General features: G+C 39.9%; 1 protein-coding gene across 5 annotated transcripts in view; it reads left to right on the forward strand.

The window, feature by feature from the left end:
- IPO11 (importin 11) overlaps positions 1–14002 on the forward strand; it is a 242114-nt gene that overhangs the window by 154870 nt on the left and 73242 nt on the right. For all 5 annotated transcript variants that reach the window (XR_012656088.1, XM_032801164.2, XM_032801163.2 and 2 more), the window contains one exon: positions 7065–7178. Coding sequence is in view for 4 of the 5 variants with exons in the window: in XM_032801164.2 (XP_032657055.1) it covers positions 7065–7178 (114 nt within the window). In the remaining variant the exon portion in view is untranslated. The remainder of the gene's footprint in view (positions 1–7064; positions 7179–14002) is intronic.

Raw genomic sequence — 14002 nt, forward strand, 5'->3', positions numbered from 1 at the left:
TCATGGTATCACCACAGAGCACAACACGGCATGCAAGAAGTATAGAATACTTGTATGGTGGCTTAGTATCCTTCCTATCCCACTGCACAAGGTTGCACTGCAGCAAGCAAGAAAATTCCAGTAACTCAGAATGTTCCTACAGCCATCTTAATTCTGTACCTAGTAGCATATGCATTTTTCTCTTACGGTATGTCTACACTTTGAGCTTGATGGTGTGATTCCCAGGTTAAGGAGACATATGTGTGCTACTGCTCATCAAGCTAATGCATTAAATCAGAGTGGAGCTGCAACAGCAGGACAGTTAGCCAGCCCAAATTCATACGCTTCTGAGACCCTAGGCACATACTAGAGGTGGCTAGCCCATCCCGCTGCTCATGCTCCCATTGCTGCACTCTATTTTTAGTACTCTAGCTTGATGAAAGCTAGCACGGGTATGTCTCCTTGAGCTGGGAATCACAGTCCCAACTCGAAGTTTAGACATACCCTCCGTGACACCTCTGTAACTCTTTGTCTTCAATACAGGTATAAAGGTGTGACTGTAGCATGTTAAACATCTGTTGATGCACAAGAAAGAACAAAATACAGCTTACTGTTTGAGCGATGTTGGGTCCTGCTATGCTAATAGGAATAAAAAGCAGTAAAACTTAATTATGTTAAAGTCAGCCCATATAATTCTGAATAGCTGTAGGGAGCAGATAGGTTGAGAAAAACGGTACTGGTTTTACAGTCAGTTTTTAGAGTCAAACTATACTTTCAGAAGTCAGTATTGGCAATCTGTTATCAAAGATATTTTCAAGTCTAAGTATTATTTATTCTTCTTTGAGATGTGATGTATGTATTCCACTCTTGGGTGTTTGAGCATTGGAGCCTGGAATTCTTTTGATCACCCGTTCCTATTGGCCCACATTCTATCTTCCCTCATGCTTCCTATTCTAAGAACATAAAGGGGTGGGTCAACCGATCTTAGTTTCTTCTAATGCAGTGAAAGCAGTGTCTTTTACTCTAGCTAATTCTATTTCCATAGTTTATTTACGGTAATTTTTGACCATAGTTAGTATTCTACTAGTATTTATTTTAGGATAGTTTTTGTAGGTTAGTTTCATTTGAGCAACTTTTCTCTATATATGTAGCTCTTTGCTTCTTGGTACTGGGTCTTCAGTCTTTATGGCTGAACAGAAATTCCCACGTGACACAGCCATCACACCTAACGATGGAGTCAAGTTTGCTGTGGTAGCCATTGGGAACAGAGAAATACACTCTCATCCTGATATCCACTTCCCTGATCTATTAATTTGCTTATGTTCCATACTCATTATCACAGCTGAGGCTTGGGACATCAGAACTCGTTGTCGGAGCCAGAATCAGAAGTTGAGCCAGGGGTCGGAACTGAATTGGAGTTGAAAATCAAGCCAAGGATCAGGAGCAGGAAGGCAGGGACCAGGACAAGGCAGGGAAGCAGGGTTCAATGTAACAGCCAATCAGGGATTCACCCATTGCATGGACAACTTTCTGTGTCGTCTTCTGGCTTAAATAGCACAGCTGGACAAACAATGGGGTCGGCACTGCTGAAATCAGGACTCCCATGAGCAGTGCCTCTGATGGGGCTAGGCTTCCATTAGCCACTCAGTCCATCAGTTATTAACAAGATGGATGGTGGCCTACACGTGAAGATTGCCTGGGGACCAATGGACCTGACTTCTCGGGGCCCTCAATTTTTGAGAAGACTGATCATGAAAATATTCTAAACCATAGTCCCCTTCTCCAGTCAGGCCATCTGCATCTTGTGCGGAACAGAAGCCTCATGTTTCTCCAGGTCAGCCGCAAATCCAAACTTCTGAAGAAGAGCAGTTTCATCAGACTGATCTCCAACTCGCACACTGACAACAGTTTCATCAGACTAATCTCCTCCAGCTGCACTTTTATCTTCTTTGCCTGTCAAAGCTGCAATCCCATTTTCTTCAACACCACCTGAGCACACTCATACATTTCAGAAGCTTCTGGAGAGGTTGGCTGAAACATTAAAGAGCATGGTGGAAATGGGTAGTGAAAAATCCCACAAACATCTAGACATATTACATACTGCACTTCTAGAAAGGCTGACAATGCCAGTTAGTGAGGACCTGCTGGAATTGCCTGTTTTTCTGGCAAACACCACCACAATTCCTGCTTCCTCAAAAGAGATTGATAGAAGATATCAAGTACCATCATCAAGGTTTGAATTATTCTGTACTGACCCCATACCAGCCTCTCTTGTAGTTGTAGCAGGTCAGGAGTATACTAAATAGCTAATGCCAAAGAAAAAGAAGTGCAGTCATTTGGACTTGCTGAGAAGGAAGAGTTTTGCCTCTGCCAGTCTTCAAATGAAAATCTCAAATTAACAAGCTTTCTTTTCTAATGGCAAGTATCTGTGCTGGAATAGGATCTCCAGATTCCTTGACAAGATACCCAGGAGTCCAGAAAAGAACCGCAGTCTCTGATTAATGAACAACTATCTCTAATACCTGATTACAAGCTGCAATGGATGTATCAAATGCTGCTGTGTATTTCATGATGACTGCTATAACAACGAGGTGAGTGTCTCTGTTCCAGTCTTTGGGTATCTCACATGAAGTTGAGATCACTACTAGGATTTACTATTCTAGAGCTGAGAGCTACTTAGCTTTAAAACAGGTGACATCCAACATATCTCCATAAGATCTCTGGTGAAAATTTAAGGTCATTTGGAAGAATACAGTCAGTTGGGGGAAAAAAATTCCTGCCGTTTCAGCTGATGAGTCTGTTACAAACTTTGTATCACAAGTCTTTGGGTCTGCTAGTAAGAAACAGTGTTTCCACCAGAGGTGTCCATCTGCTTCAGCTACGTCTGTCAACAGGCAGCAAGTTTGGTGGTCATGTCGAGAACTCAAAACTGATTGTTATGCATCTTTTTCTCTTACTTACCCCTTTTGGAAACCATCTATTATATTTTTGAGAAATCTGGAATAATATTTCATCAGACAAATAGGGCAAAGTTGAGGTTCCTCATTGATTCAGGGGAAGGAGTTTTTACTCTTCTTTATTCCTTAGCCCCTAGGGTTAACTAAAGTGCCTGGTGGTCATTGCAGCATTTCCATGAAAGCAGACCATATCCTCACCTCAGTGATCAGCTGATACGTTTCCTCCCCTCAGCAGGTCTTGGAAAATATTCATTGCATTCTTCAGCTGTTGCCCATTCTGGACGAAGTGTAAATAAGGAAAAGCCTGTATTGATTGCATTTGAAAAATAGAATTCATACGTGCTCTTCTGGACCCCATGGCATCAGCTGACCCACCTCAGTCCAGATTCAAGAAGATCATGCAAATCATAATTCAATTACAGAACACTCAACACAAAACTATAAAGGATGAATCCCTTCTGCATATCAACATTTTACAGCTCAGGATGATTCTTCTCGCCTGTCTAGTATTTTGTCTCTAACCCATGGCAAGTCTATACAGGTAAATGACAAACAACACCACTGCTATTTTTATGTAAACAGGCAGGAAGGAGCAAGGTCATCTCCCTACGCCAAGAAGTAATCCAGCTTTGTGAGTAGTGTGTCAAACATGGAATTTTTATCTAAGTTATTCATCTCCCAGAACTGATGAACACAGTTGCAAATTTGTCTGAGTAGGAACTTTACTTCTGACCATGAGTGGTCCATAAATATGTTATTCAGCAGATTTTTCCAGAAATGAACTCACCCACTTATAGATCTGTTTGCCATGGCATTGATAGTCAACAGATTTTGCTTGAGAGGCAGACAGAGTCCAAGGTCTCTTTCAGATACCTTTCTAATTCTGTGGTCAAGAGAACTCATGTATGCTTATCTGGCGATACGTTTGATACGGTGAATATGAGAAAACTCAAGCAGAATAGTGCAACAGTGATTCTCATTGCACCAACTTGGCCCAGGTTTTTCAGACCTATTAAGAATGTCAAGTCAGACTCCAATATTGCTACCTTTAATTCTGTATTTGATCTCTGAAGATGAGGGGAGAACTCTTCATCAAGATGTACCATCTCTACACCTTACAGCTCAGATCCTTGCTGCTTAAATGACTTGGAGAGGTCCTGCTCCCAGGTTGTCTAAAGTAGTCTAATTAATAGTAGAAAAGACTCTTAAAATCTACCCATAATGCCAAATGAAAGTGGGTCACCATTTGGGCACAATGACATCGATGTTTTACCTTTCCAATATATATTGGACTACTTGCTTTCATTAGAAAATGTGGATTCCCTAATAGCTCAATAAAAGTACATCTAGCATCTGCTTTTGCTTACCATCCACAAATTCAAAATTACAAAATATTTTCACATCCCACCGTTTCTAGATTTTGAAAGGGGTTAATTGCAGCTATTCCTTTCTGGTTAGAGAATCACTTCCCTTGTGAGATTTGAATATTGTATTAGCTGGTCTGTATTAGCTCCATTCAAACCATTAGCAACATATTCTTTTCAACATCTATCTGTGCAAACATAGTTTTCGGGTACCATTATGTCTGCACACTGAGTGGAAGACTTTTCATAAAGATTAGGTCTCACTTAGGCCATGTCTACACTAGCACTTATCAGCAAAATTTTTGTTACTCAAGGGTGTATTGGTAGAGCTGTGCCATTGTGAACTTATAAGGGTAGACATGGCCCTAGGCCTTATTCTAGTTTCATTCCTAATTTTTTCTCATTTTAATATTAATAAAACTATTCATTTGCCTGTGTTTTTTCCAATCTCTCATACGAATGATGCAGAAAAAAAACTACACATACTAGACATGGCTAGAGTGTTATCTTTTATTTAGAACCCCAGTTCATTTAGAGACATCTTAATGTTTTGTAACCTATGCCAAAGAAGTAAAAGGAAAGGCAGTTTCTTCCCAAAGATTATCTAACTGGTTTTTGGGTGGTTTCAGTCTCTTTTAAATGGCTAAACAGGATCCTTCTGTTCATATAAAATCTCTCTCTGCTAGAGGTCAGGCTACTTCAGTGGCTTTCTTTAGAAATGTTCGTATTGCCAAAATTTGTAGAGCTGCCACATAGAGTTCAATCCATACATTCACTAAATAGTATTCAATAACACTATGCAATAGGGAAGGTTTCCTGAGCTAGTACGTCTTTTGGCATGGCAGTTTTTCAGCCTTTAGTTTCTTAAGACTCAGATTTGCCACATCCTTGCATGGGAGTCTACATATATTCTAAGACCAGAAGGGACCATAATGATCATCTAAAGTGACCTGCATGTTGCTGGCTACAAAACCTCATCCACCCATATTATATGCCCATAAACCTCTGGCTGAGTTACTGGAGTCTTCAAAACTTTATTTAAATACTTCAAAGTTATAGAAAATCCACCATTTACTCTAGTACAAACCAGCAAGTGACTCATGCTCCATGCTGTAGAGGAGGTGAAAAACCCCCAGGGTCTCCACCAGTCTGACTTGAGGAAGAATTCCTGCCTGATCCCAAATATGGTAATCAGTTAGATCCTGAGCATGTGGTCAATACCCGCCAGCCAGACAACAGTCCTCTGTAGTAACTCAAAGCCCTCCCCATCTAATGTCCCATCTCCAACTGTTGGAGATATTTGCTAATAGCAGTCACAGACGGGCCCTATGACATTATAAGCATTCTCATCATACTATCCTCTCCATAAACTTATCAAACTCACTCTTAAAACCAGTTAGGTTTTTTGCCTCCACTACTCCTCTTGGAAGGCTGTTCCGGAACTTCACTCCTCTGATTAAAATAACTTTATCTAATTTCATACCTAAACTTACCGATGGCCAGACAACAACCATATAAACAATCACTTGAAGATGTGTTGTCTTTATATATTCCATGACCTGCTCTCCTTTCCCACTACACTGAAGTCTGTAACAATTGAGAGACAGTTGGCCCCACCTGTTTTTTGCTTTCCCCTTGCAAGTGTATACAAGGATAGCTAGGGCGCAACATGGGCCAGCAGGCACTGCTGGAGAAAACAGTTCTGCTCACTGGTGCTGGGGGCATGTGAATACCCAAGAGTGGAAAACATATAGACAACACATGTCAAGAACATCCATTACTGTAAGCTAAATAACCTCTTTTTATTTATTTATTTAGAGTCAGTAATATGCTTGTTGGTTTACAAAACACAAAAATAAAGACAGTCTCTGCCCTGAATAAAATATTATCTAAAAGATACACAAAAAACAAAATATACAGAGAAAAACTGGATGTGGATATTAAAGATGTTTTCTGTTTCATAATTATAATAAATTCACTTGCCCATATCTAAAAAAATCTGAGATATCATTGTGGAGTATCTTGTTTTTCATTTTTCAAGTACAAAATATTGTAAAGTATTTGTTTATTACTTGCTAGATGCAGGAGTCAATACCAGAAATACCATTGATATCTCCTGAATTGAACAATATTAAATTGATTATACGAATATTATCTTACAACAATCCTGTGAGCTTCTGAATACTAAGGCCATTATTGTAACTAGCTAAGGTACGTCTTAAAAATATAAACTGAATTTTGGGAGACTAGCAAATTAGCTAGTGTATAGACTTGCCAAAAGCTATCAAAGAGAACTGTAATAATATTTTAAGAGATATTAAACAGTTCTAGATATAATTAATAAATATTAATTTTAGAAAAATACATTCCAAATTTGCAGTTGAAACAGAATGCCATGTTACCGGTACAATACATGCTTCATTGTTTAAGATGCAATTAGTCTAAACTATACAGTACCTTGAAAGTTAGCACCTGACAGCATTTACTACTTAGTGGTATGTAATCTACCATTACAATAGTTTGTCCAGATTGGTAGAATAGGAGCTATCTTTGTGGTAATGGTAGGTCAATACTGCATCTCTGGTGGCTTCTGTGGTACACTTCAATAAATTCTGATTTGGTGAAAGAAGGTAAGGCATCAAGAAAGAGAATGCATGCAAACATTCTTCCTATATCCCCTATACTGTTTTGGTATTTCTGCAATATGGTATGTATTTTTCTACGTTAAAATAAAAATCTTTTGTTTTCTTTACTTTTGTTTCAGAGGTATCCAGTGGTGATGTCTACTTACTTGGGAGTAATAGGTAGAGTTCTACTACAAAATGCAAGTTTTTTTTCACTGCTTCTGAGCCAGATGGCATGCGAGTGTGGTCAAGAGGTAAGAGGATTTCTCTTGGCATTTCAAATGAACTGTTTATGAAAGGCTTGATTCTATGAACACCAAGTGCTATTATTCACAAGAGTAAAATTACTCTCATGCTTTATTGGTTGACATACCCCAAATGTGCAAGTAGAAATAAAAGGTCATTCTATTTTCACCTTCTATCTTCTCCCACTCTCCAAGAAAACTTGTTTTAAAACATTTTGAAATGTCAGTGAAATATTTTACTGTTGTGAATTCCAGGGACTTCCCACAATCCTGTGTAGACCACTAAACAAAGCAACCATCAAGCCTGGGCATTTCTGAGAACGCATCCCTTTTAAGAGAAGTCAGGCTGATGTCTAATTTTCAGGGAAGGTTGTGAGGGGTTCCCCAGGGTGCAGCCTGGGACTGGAGTACTGCTGGACCTTTTCGTTTACCAGCCTGGACTCCCTCTCACACTGTGACAAAATGGCAAGCTGCAAACTTTTCCAGGTACTGCACTTACACAGACATCCACTGGCAGGGAGTTATAAGAATTCTCCTCATGAATCAACAACAGAGAGATTCCAGCTAATTCCCTACAGCTCCCCAGCCTAGGACCCCAGAGCTGTACCATCCTGCCCTGATCAGAAGCCTGACCCCAGTGTAAATTTATAACCCAGTCTGCCCCTCCCTTAATGTGGAGAAGACATGTACCAGCTTTTGCTCCTGAGCTGAGGTCTCCCAAACACTTCAAGCAAAACACACTGTTTTAGGTAAGCTATAAAACAGTTTTATTAACTACAGAAAAATAGATTTTAAGTGGTTGTAAGTGGTAGGCATAAAAGGACAGAGATGGTCACCAAAGAAAATAAAAATAAGCGCCCAATCTATATTCTATAAACTAAACAGGATTTGAATCAAGCAATATTCTCACCCCATTGGCTGTTACAGACCTTAATGTACAGACTTTCCTCCTGAAGTCTGGACCAGTCTCCTCAGATGATCTTTGTCTTCTTGGTATCCTGATTGTTTCCAGTATAGGTGATAGAGGAGAAAGGCCCTTGCCTGCTGCAGTTGTCCGTTATTTTATACCCTTGACCCATGTGCCTGGCACTCTGGTAGATACTAACCCAGGCATGTCCTGGTGGGTTTTGCTGAGTGTTTGTATACACTGGCAACGTTAAAGTGCTGCCACTCTAAAAAAAAAAAAAAAAAACACCTCCACAAGGTGTGTCGCTACCAGTGCTGGGAGCAAAAAGAACAGGAGTACTTGTGGCACTTTAGAGACTAACAAATTTATTTGAGCATAAGCTTTCGTGGGCTACAGCCCACTTCGGATGCATAGAATGGAACATATATTGAGGACCTTTAGTCCTCTTGGTATGATGTCCATCTGTTTGCATTTGGAAAGGTAGATGATGTCTGTCTGGAGTGCAACTCCCATAGTGCTTAAACTTGTAGCACTCAGGGGGATGGGGGTGTTCACCCCCCCGAGTGAGAAAGTTGCAGCGCTGTAAAGTGCCAGTGTAGACAAGCCCTAAGTCACTGTGAATGATCAGTTCCCACTGGGTGGTGCTTGCATAGTTGAGTCGCACAGTTGATTAATGAGTGGTCAATGCCCACTTGGGTAGGGATTCTTTGTGTGTCACTAGCAAAGTGACAGCACATTTCAGTAACAACCATAGCACAATCTCATAACTTTATACACACATTTGGATGGAAATATCACAACCATATATGAATAATGAATATGAGTGTTACAGGGTGTCACAAAGGGTTATTTCCCCTACTCATGAACACTGAAAGATTAAGAGCAGCAGCCACCCTTCCCATCAATTTAATCCTTCAGAGGAAAATCAACCACTTGGGATGGGAACTGAAAGCCCTCATCTGCCTAGCTGGTTTTGCCCAACAGGTTATGGTAATAAGGGATTTCTTAATTCATTTTAAAAGCCTTGACATGCCCAGAACCAGTTAACTGGTACGCAGCATGTGGGATATACCAGAATATAACTGAATGGTAACTGGAATTGGTTCAATTCCTCTAACACAATTCAAGATGAGGTGGGTGAGGTAATATATTTTATTGGACCCATTTCTGTTGGTGAAAGAGAGAGCCGTTAGATCTTACAGAGAGCTCTTCTGCAGGTCTGGGATGGCTTGTTCAGAGGGTTGCCTCCCCACAGAGTCACACATCACATTAATTTGGCATCATTGCTAGAATGGCCAGTGTCTGTCTACTAAGCAGGACATCTTGGGTTCATTTTGTGTTGGTGGTTACCAAGTGACATTCTCTATCAGTGAATTACTGGGGATTTACCAAGTGAAAAGAGGAAGTGATATTATACATTGCCATGACCAGATCTATTTGGGAGCTATGCACATAACTGGCGTTGCTAACAAGATCACTGAATAGTTTTTGTTTCCAGTGGGAAAATGTTCCAACAGTTACTCCAGACTGGACAAGGACCTACAGTAATGCCCTAACAGCCACTGACCCAAGATGCATGGGAGGTTTGGTGTCAGGGAAGCTGTCTGCTGGTGCTGAATATAAAAGGTTTTGTGCACTTTGTTCCTTTGCAAGTGCTCACCCCGACAAGCAATTAAGCTAAGAAGACTGTAGAGAAGTAGAGACCTACCCTGCTAACCCCCAACAGGCTGTTCTTTCTGCAAGCCGTGAACAAAGCATGTAGATGCCAAACAACGTTGTAAGGGAGGATTGCGCAACTTTAAACAAGCATGTTCTCTAATTGATCAGCAACGTAACTGAAACAATGTTAACTGAGATGACTTTAAATGAGGAGTTACTATAGAGGGACCTTTGTTTTACTCTATGCTTTTTCACTTTGCATTTATTTTTTGGCTTTCCCTCTACTATTCCCTCCTCCTCCTTTTTATTTTTTCCTTTGTATTTTCATGCAGCTTTCTTTCTTTTTCCTTTTTCGGTTTGTTTTTGAATTTTGCAATTGCTTATGTGACTTAAGTTGTGTTGACAAAGGATCTCTTCTCAAGCCCTTCCTGCAGTGACACAGATCTGCACAGCAACATCTGAAGATACCATCCGATGGATTTTTCATATTTCTACTGGTGGTGAACTTAGACTAGAGCACACTCCCACAGCTAACTATAGCACTAGGTCTCTCAGAAGAGGTCATTATTTGTGAGAGTTAGTAATAGAATGGAGTATCCATTTTATGCCTTCTCTTTGAGTATGCTGCCTTTGTTGGACAGCTTCTCACCAGCTAATTTGCCAAACTGTGTGGTTTGGGGTTTTTTTCAACTTTTTCTCTTCTGTTTCTTGCACCTTTTGTCTTTAGTCTCCTTTTCCCAGTATGTACACGGGCTAGAGCAGGAGTCTTCACAACCACTTTTTTGGTGCCATCAGAGTGCAGTCAGCAACTCTTTCTGGTGGCCTCTCTGACAAACCCATCTCTCTGTCCCTGCATCTCGCAGCCCTTCAGCAAGAGCCTGCCCTGGGGAAGGTGGGTCGGGAACTCACCAGATGCCTGTGGAGTCCCAAGCTCCCTGTGCTCTGGCTGGGGGCGGGGGAGGGAGGAGGGCGGGACAGCTGCTTAGGAGAGCGCCCCACTGACCAAATGCGGCAGCCACCTCTACTGACAAGAGCTGCCTCCAGTGCTGCACACACTGGCCTCACATGTTTCCGGGGCACTGCCTGGAGCCCCTACGTAGGTTGCATGGTGCAAGACACTGATTCCTGCTGGTGCCAATACCAAGGTGGCTTATCTCACTTCCCCTCAGTAACAGCCATTCAGGAGCAACAGCTGAGTGCTGCTTCACTCCCCCTCTGCGCCATATCAAGTTTTCTCCATCCTCCTTATGACGCCCTTTTAGATACCTGAAAACTGCTATCATGTCCCCTCTCAGTCTTCTCTTTTGCAAACTAAACAAACCATTAAATGCTGTTCATGAGATTCTACCAGACAAACCAAATCCTCATTTGAACAATATAGTTGAATTAGTTTGAATCTGACAGCTCTCCATATTTCATACTACCTTTTTTAAGATGGGGACAACACTGAGTCTCACTAATTTCAAACTGCTTTACATTGTAATTCCCTAACTGGGATTTTGGTTTTCCGTCAAGCATCTGATCTGATGTGTAGAGTTCTGTTCTTTGGTAGCTGCTGCTCCTTTTCCTTTGCTGCCAGGCAATTGGAATTTTCCTAACTGTGCTGTTCCATCAGTTTTATATTGTAATTTCTGGAAGTATTATAGCTTTGATGATAACTCTTAGTTTAAAATGAATATGGGTAGAATCAAGCACATGTAATCACTGCCTTTATTAATTACCTTCTCCTATAATATATGGTATCTGACATTCCATACTGTCACAAAATAATGTGATGTCTATTGAAAGGTGTGTAAAAGTGGTTCAACTATGTGAAATCTGTTTGCCAAAATTTGCTGGGAGATTTATGTACAGTAGCTCCTATTCTGTTGTTAGTAGAGTATATTCTGTGTTGCCATGCACTAAATATATTATTGCATAAAGAAAAGCTGAACTTTATTTACCCATCCACAGGGAATTTCCTGTGTTTCGATTTTTTCATTACTATCAGCAGTCTCATTCAAAATTAAAATACTAGTGAAATATCTGAAAAAGTAAAACTCACAGTTATTTCAAGAATAACACCTGGTTATATCATTGCTATTGTTTCATCCTCAATTTGTTTAATTCTTTCAAATTATGTTTAACAACATTAACTGGTATGAGAAAATAAGGATTATAATGGGTGCAGATTGCAGATTTAATTATGGAGTTTCAACCTACATCTCCATAAGTGTGAATTTAAAAAAAAAAAAAAACTCTATCATATGCTAAATTAAGAACCTGATTTTTGTAGAGTTTCATTATCATGTATATTCAAGAACAAAAAAATGCAAGTCTCAACATATACGCTACCTCACTAACACTATTCACAGTATTCAGTTGATTTCAGGACATGTTTCTTCATACTCTGTGTCAAAAGACTGTTTTTAAACTGCACTAGGCTCATTCTTACTTTTAAGGTAACTGTACCCTTCCTTACTTGTCTGTTCTTGATTCTTAGCATGGCACCCACTCTCTCTCTGCCTCTAAACATACCAGCTTTATCTCCAACTTTGTCAACTCCTTAACACTGTATCAAATGCTCTTCCTTAACTTCTGTTCCTTCAGTCTCCTCTGCCTCACTGCCTCTAAGAAGTAAGCTAATTAATGATGGATTGATTGATTGATTGGCATATGGTAATACTTAATGATTGCTAATATTGGGGGGGGAAATTGGTAATATTTGTATGTATCTAGTACTTTTGTATGTTTGATTGTGTTCCTCTCCCCCACAACTTCGTGTGTCATGTGTCATTTTCGATTGTAAACTCTGTGGGTTGAAGCCATGTGATCTTTTGTGTTTGTACCATACCTAGCACGATGCAGCGCCAAACCCAGTTTGACCCTGTAAGATCTATTGTAATCATGTTTGATATGAATGATTTCCTTCCAATTCTCTCCAGCTATCTTGGTACACTTCAGACTGTACATCCTCCCCCAGATGCTCTTAGATATTTGGGTTTATTTTCTTCCTCTGTCTCAGCGTATAGCCATTGTATTACAAGGTCAAATATCTTCCAGTTTACCCCCCCCCCCCACACACACACACACTCACACACCCACACCCACACCCACACACACCTTCTTGACCTTCATTCACTCGAGCTTTTTTTGCGCTCAGATTAGCATCTAGGCTTGTCTATCAATTGATCTATTCTCTTTGTCTGTCTCTCACCTTCCTTTTTTTCCCTTTAGGCCTGCCAGCTTGTGCTAGTTCTCTCGGTCCGCTGATCCTGCTTCTGTTGAAGTTAATGGGAGTTTTTTCATTAACTTCAATAGGAATAGGAATCTGCCTTATAGTGTCCAATTACTCTGATTCTTGAAGATAAATGTGCACAGTAGCTAGGTTGAATCACATAATCACCTCAGATTGTTAAGGAAATGGGTTTAAAACAAAACAAAAAGAAAATATACACATACACGCACACACAACATCCAGGTCACTCATTTGAAAGGCAACACCTGTTCCAAGGAACTGTAAGAAAGCAAAATGAAAGTAGAGGATGCACTTTCCTTCTTTAAATATCCTGCCCAGCAGTTGCGTTCAGCATAACTATTAACTGTACAATTTAAAATTCATACTCTTTTATAGTTTTTAAAGAATTTAGTAATTCTTGATTTGCTTACAGTGTAGAATTATAGTATAAATTTACCATGAAACCATTGCTCAGAGGGTGAAAATATAGTGCACTTACCTAATGTATTGCCTAGCATCCAAAAAGCTGCTTCTGTGCAGTGAGTTAATTCTTAATTGAGGCGTATGAATTCACACAGATTAATCTGAAACTTCAGAATATAGATTCTGAGTAGGAGTGAGGAGGTGATTTTACTTCTGTATATGGCATTGCTGAGACCAATACTAAAGGGCCATTTAATTTAGATGAGAAAGGTATAACAAGAACCGAACCAATGGCTGGAAGCTGAAGTCAAGATCAATTCAAATTAGAATTAAGGCAAAGATTTCTCACAATGAGGTAATTAATCACTAGAACAAACTACCAAAGAATTTGGTGGTTTTTCTGTCTCTTGAAATCTTGGAATCAAGATTGGATGCCTTTCTGGAAGATATGTTTGGCCAACCACAAGTTATTAAGCTCAAAATGGGTAAATGAGAGAAATTGAATGGCCTGCTTTATACAGGAAATCAGATTAGATGGTCTAAATTAAGAGCTAAATTAAAATAATTGAATTTCTAATATACTGAAATATAAACATTCAAATTATGTGAAACATGTCTCACTTTTAC

The sequence above is a fragment of the Chelonoidis abingdonii genome, chromosome 6, assembly GCF_003597395.2.
Source record: "Chelonoidis abingdonii isolate Lonesome George chromosome 6, CheloAbing_2.0, whole genome shotgun sequence".
In the NCBI taxonomy this organism is placed as follows: domain Eukaryota; kingdom Metazoa; phylum Chordata; order Testudines; family Testudinidae; genus Chelonoidis; species Chelonoidis abingdonii.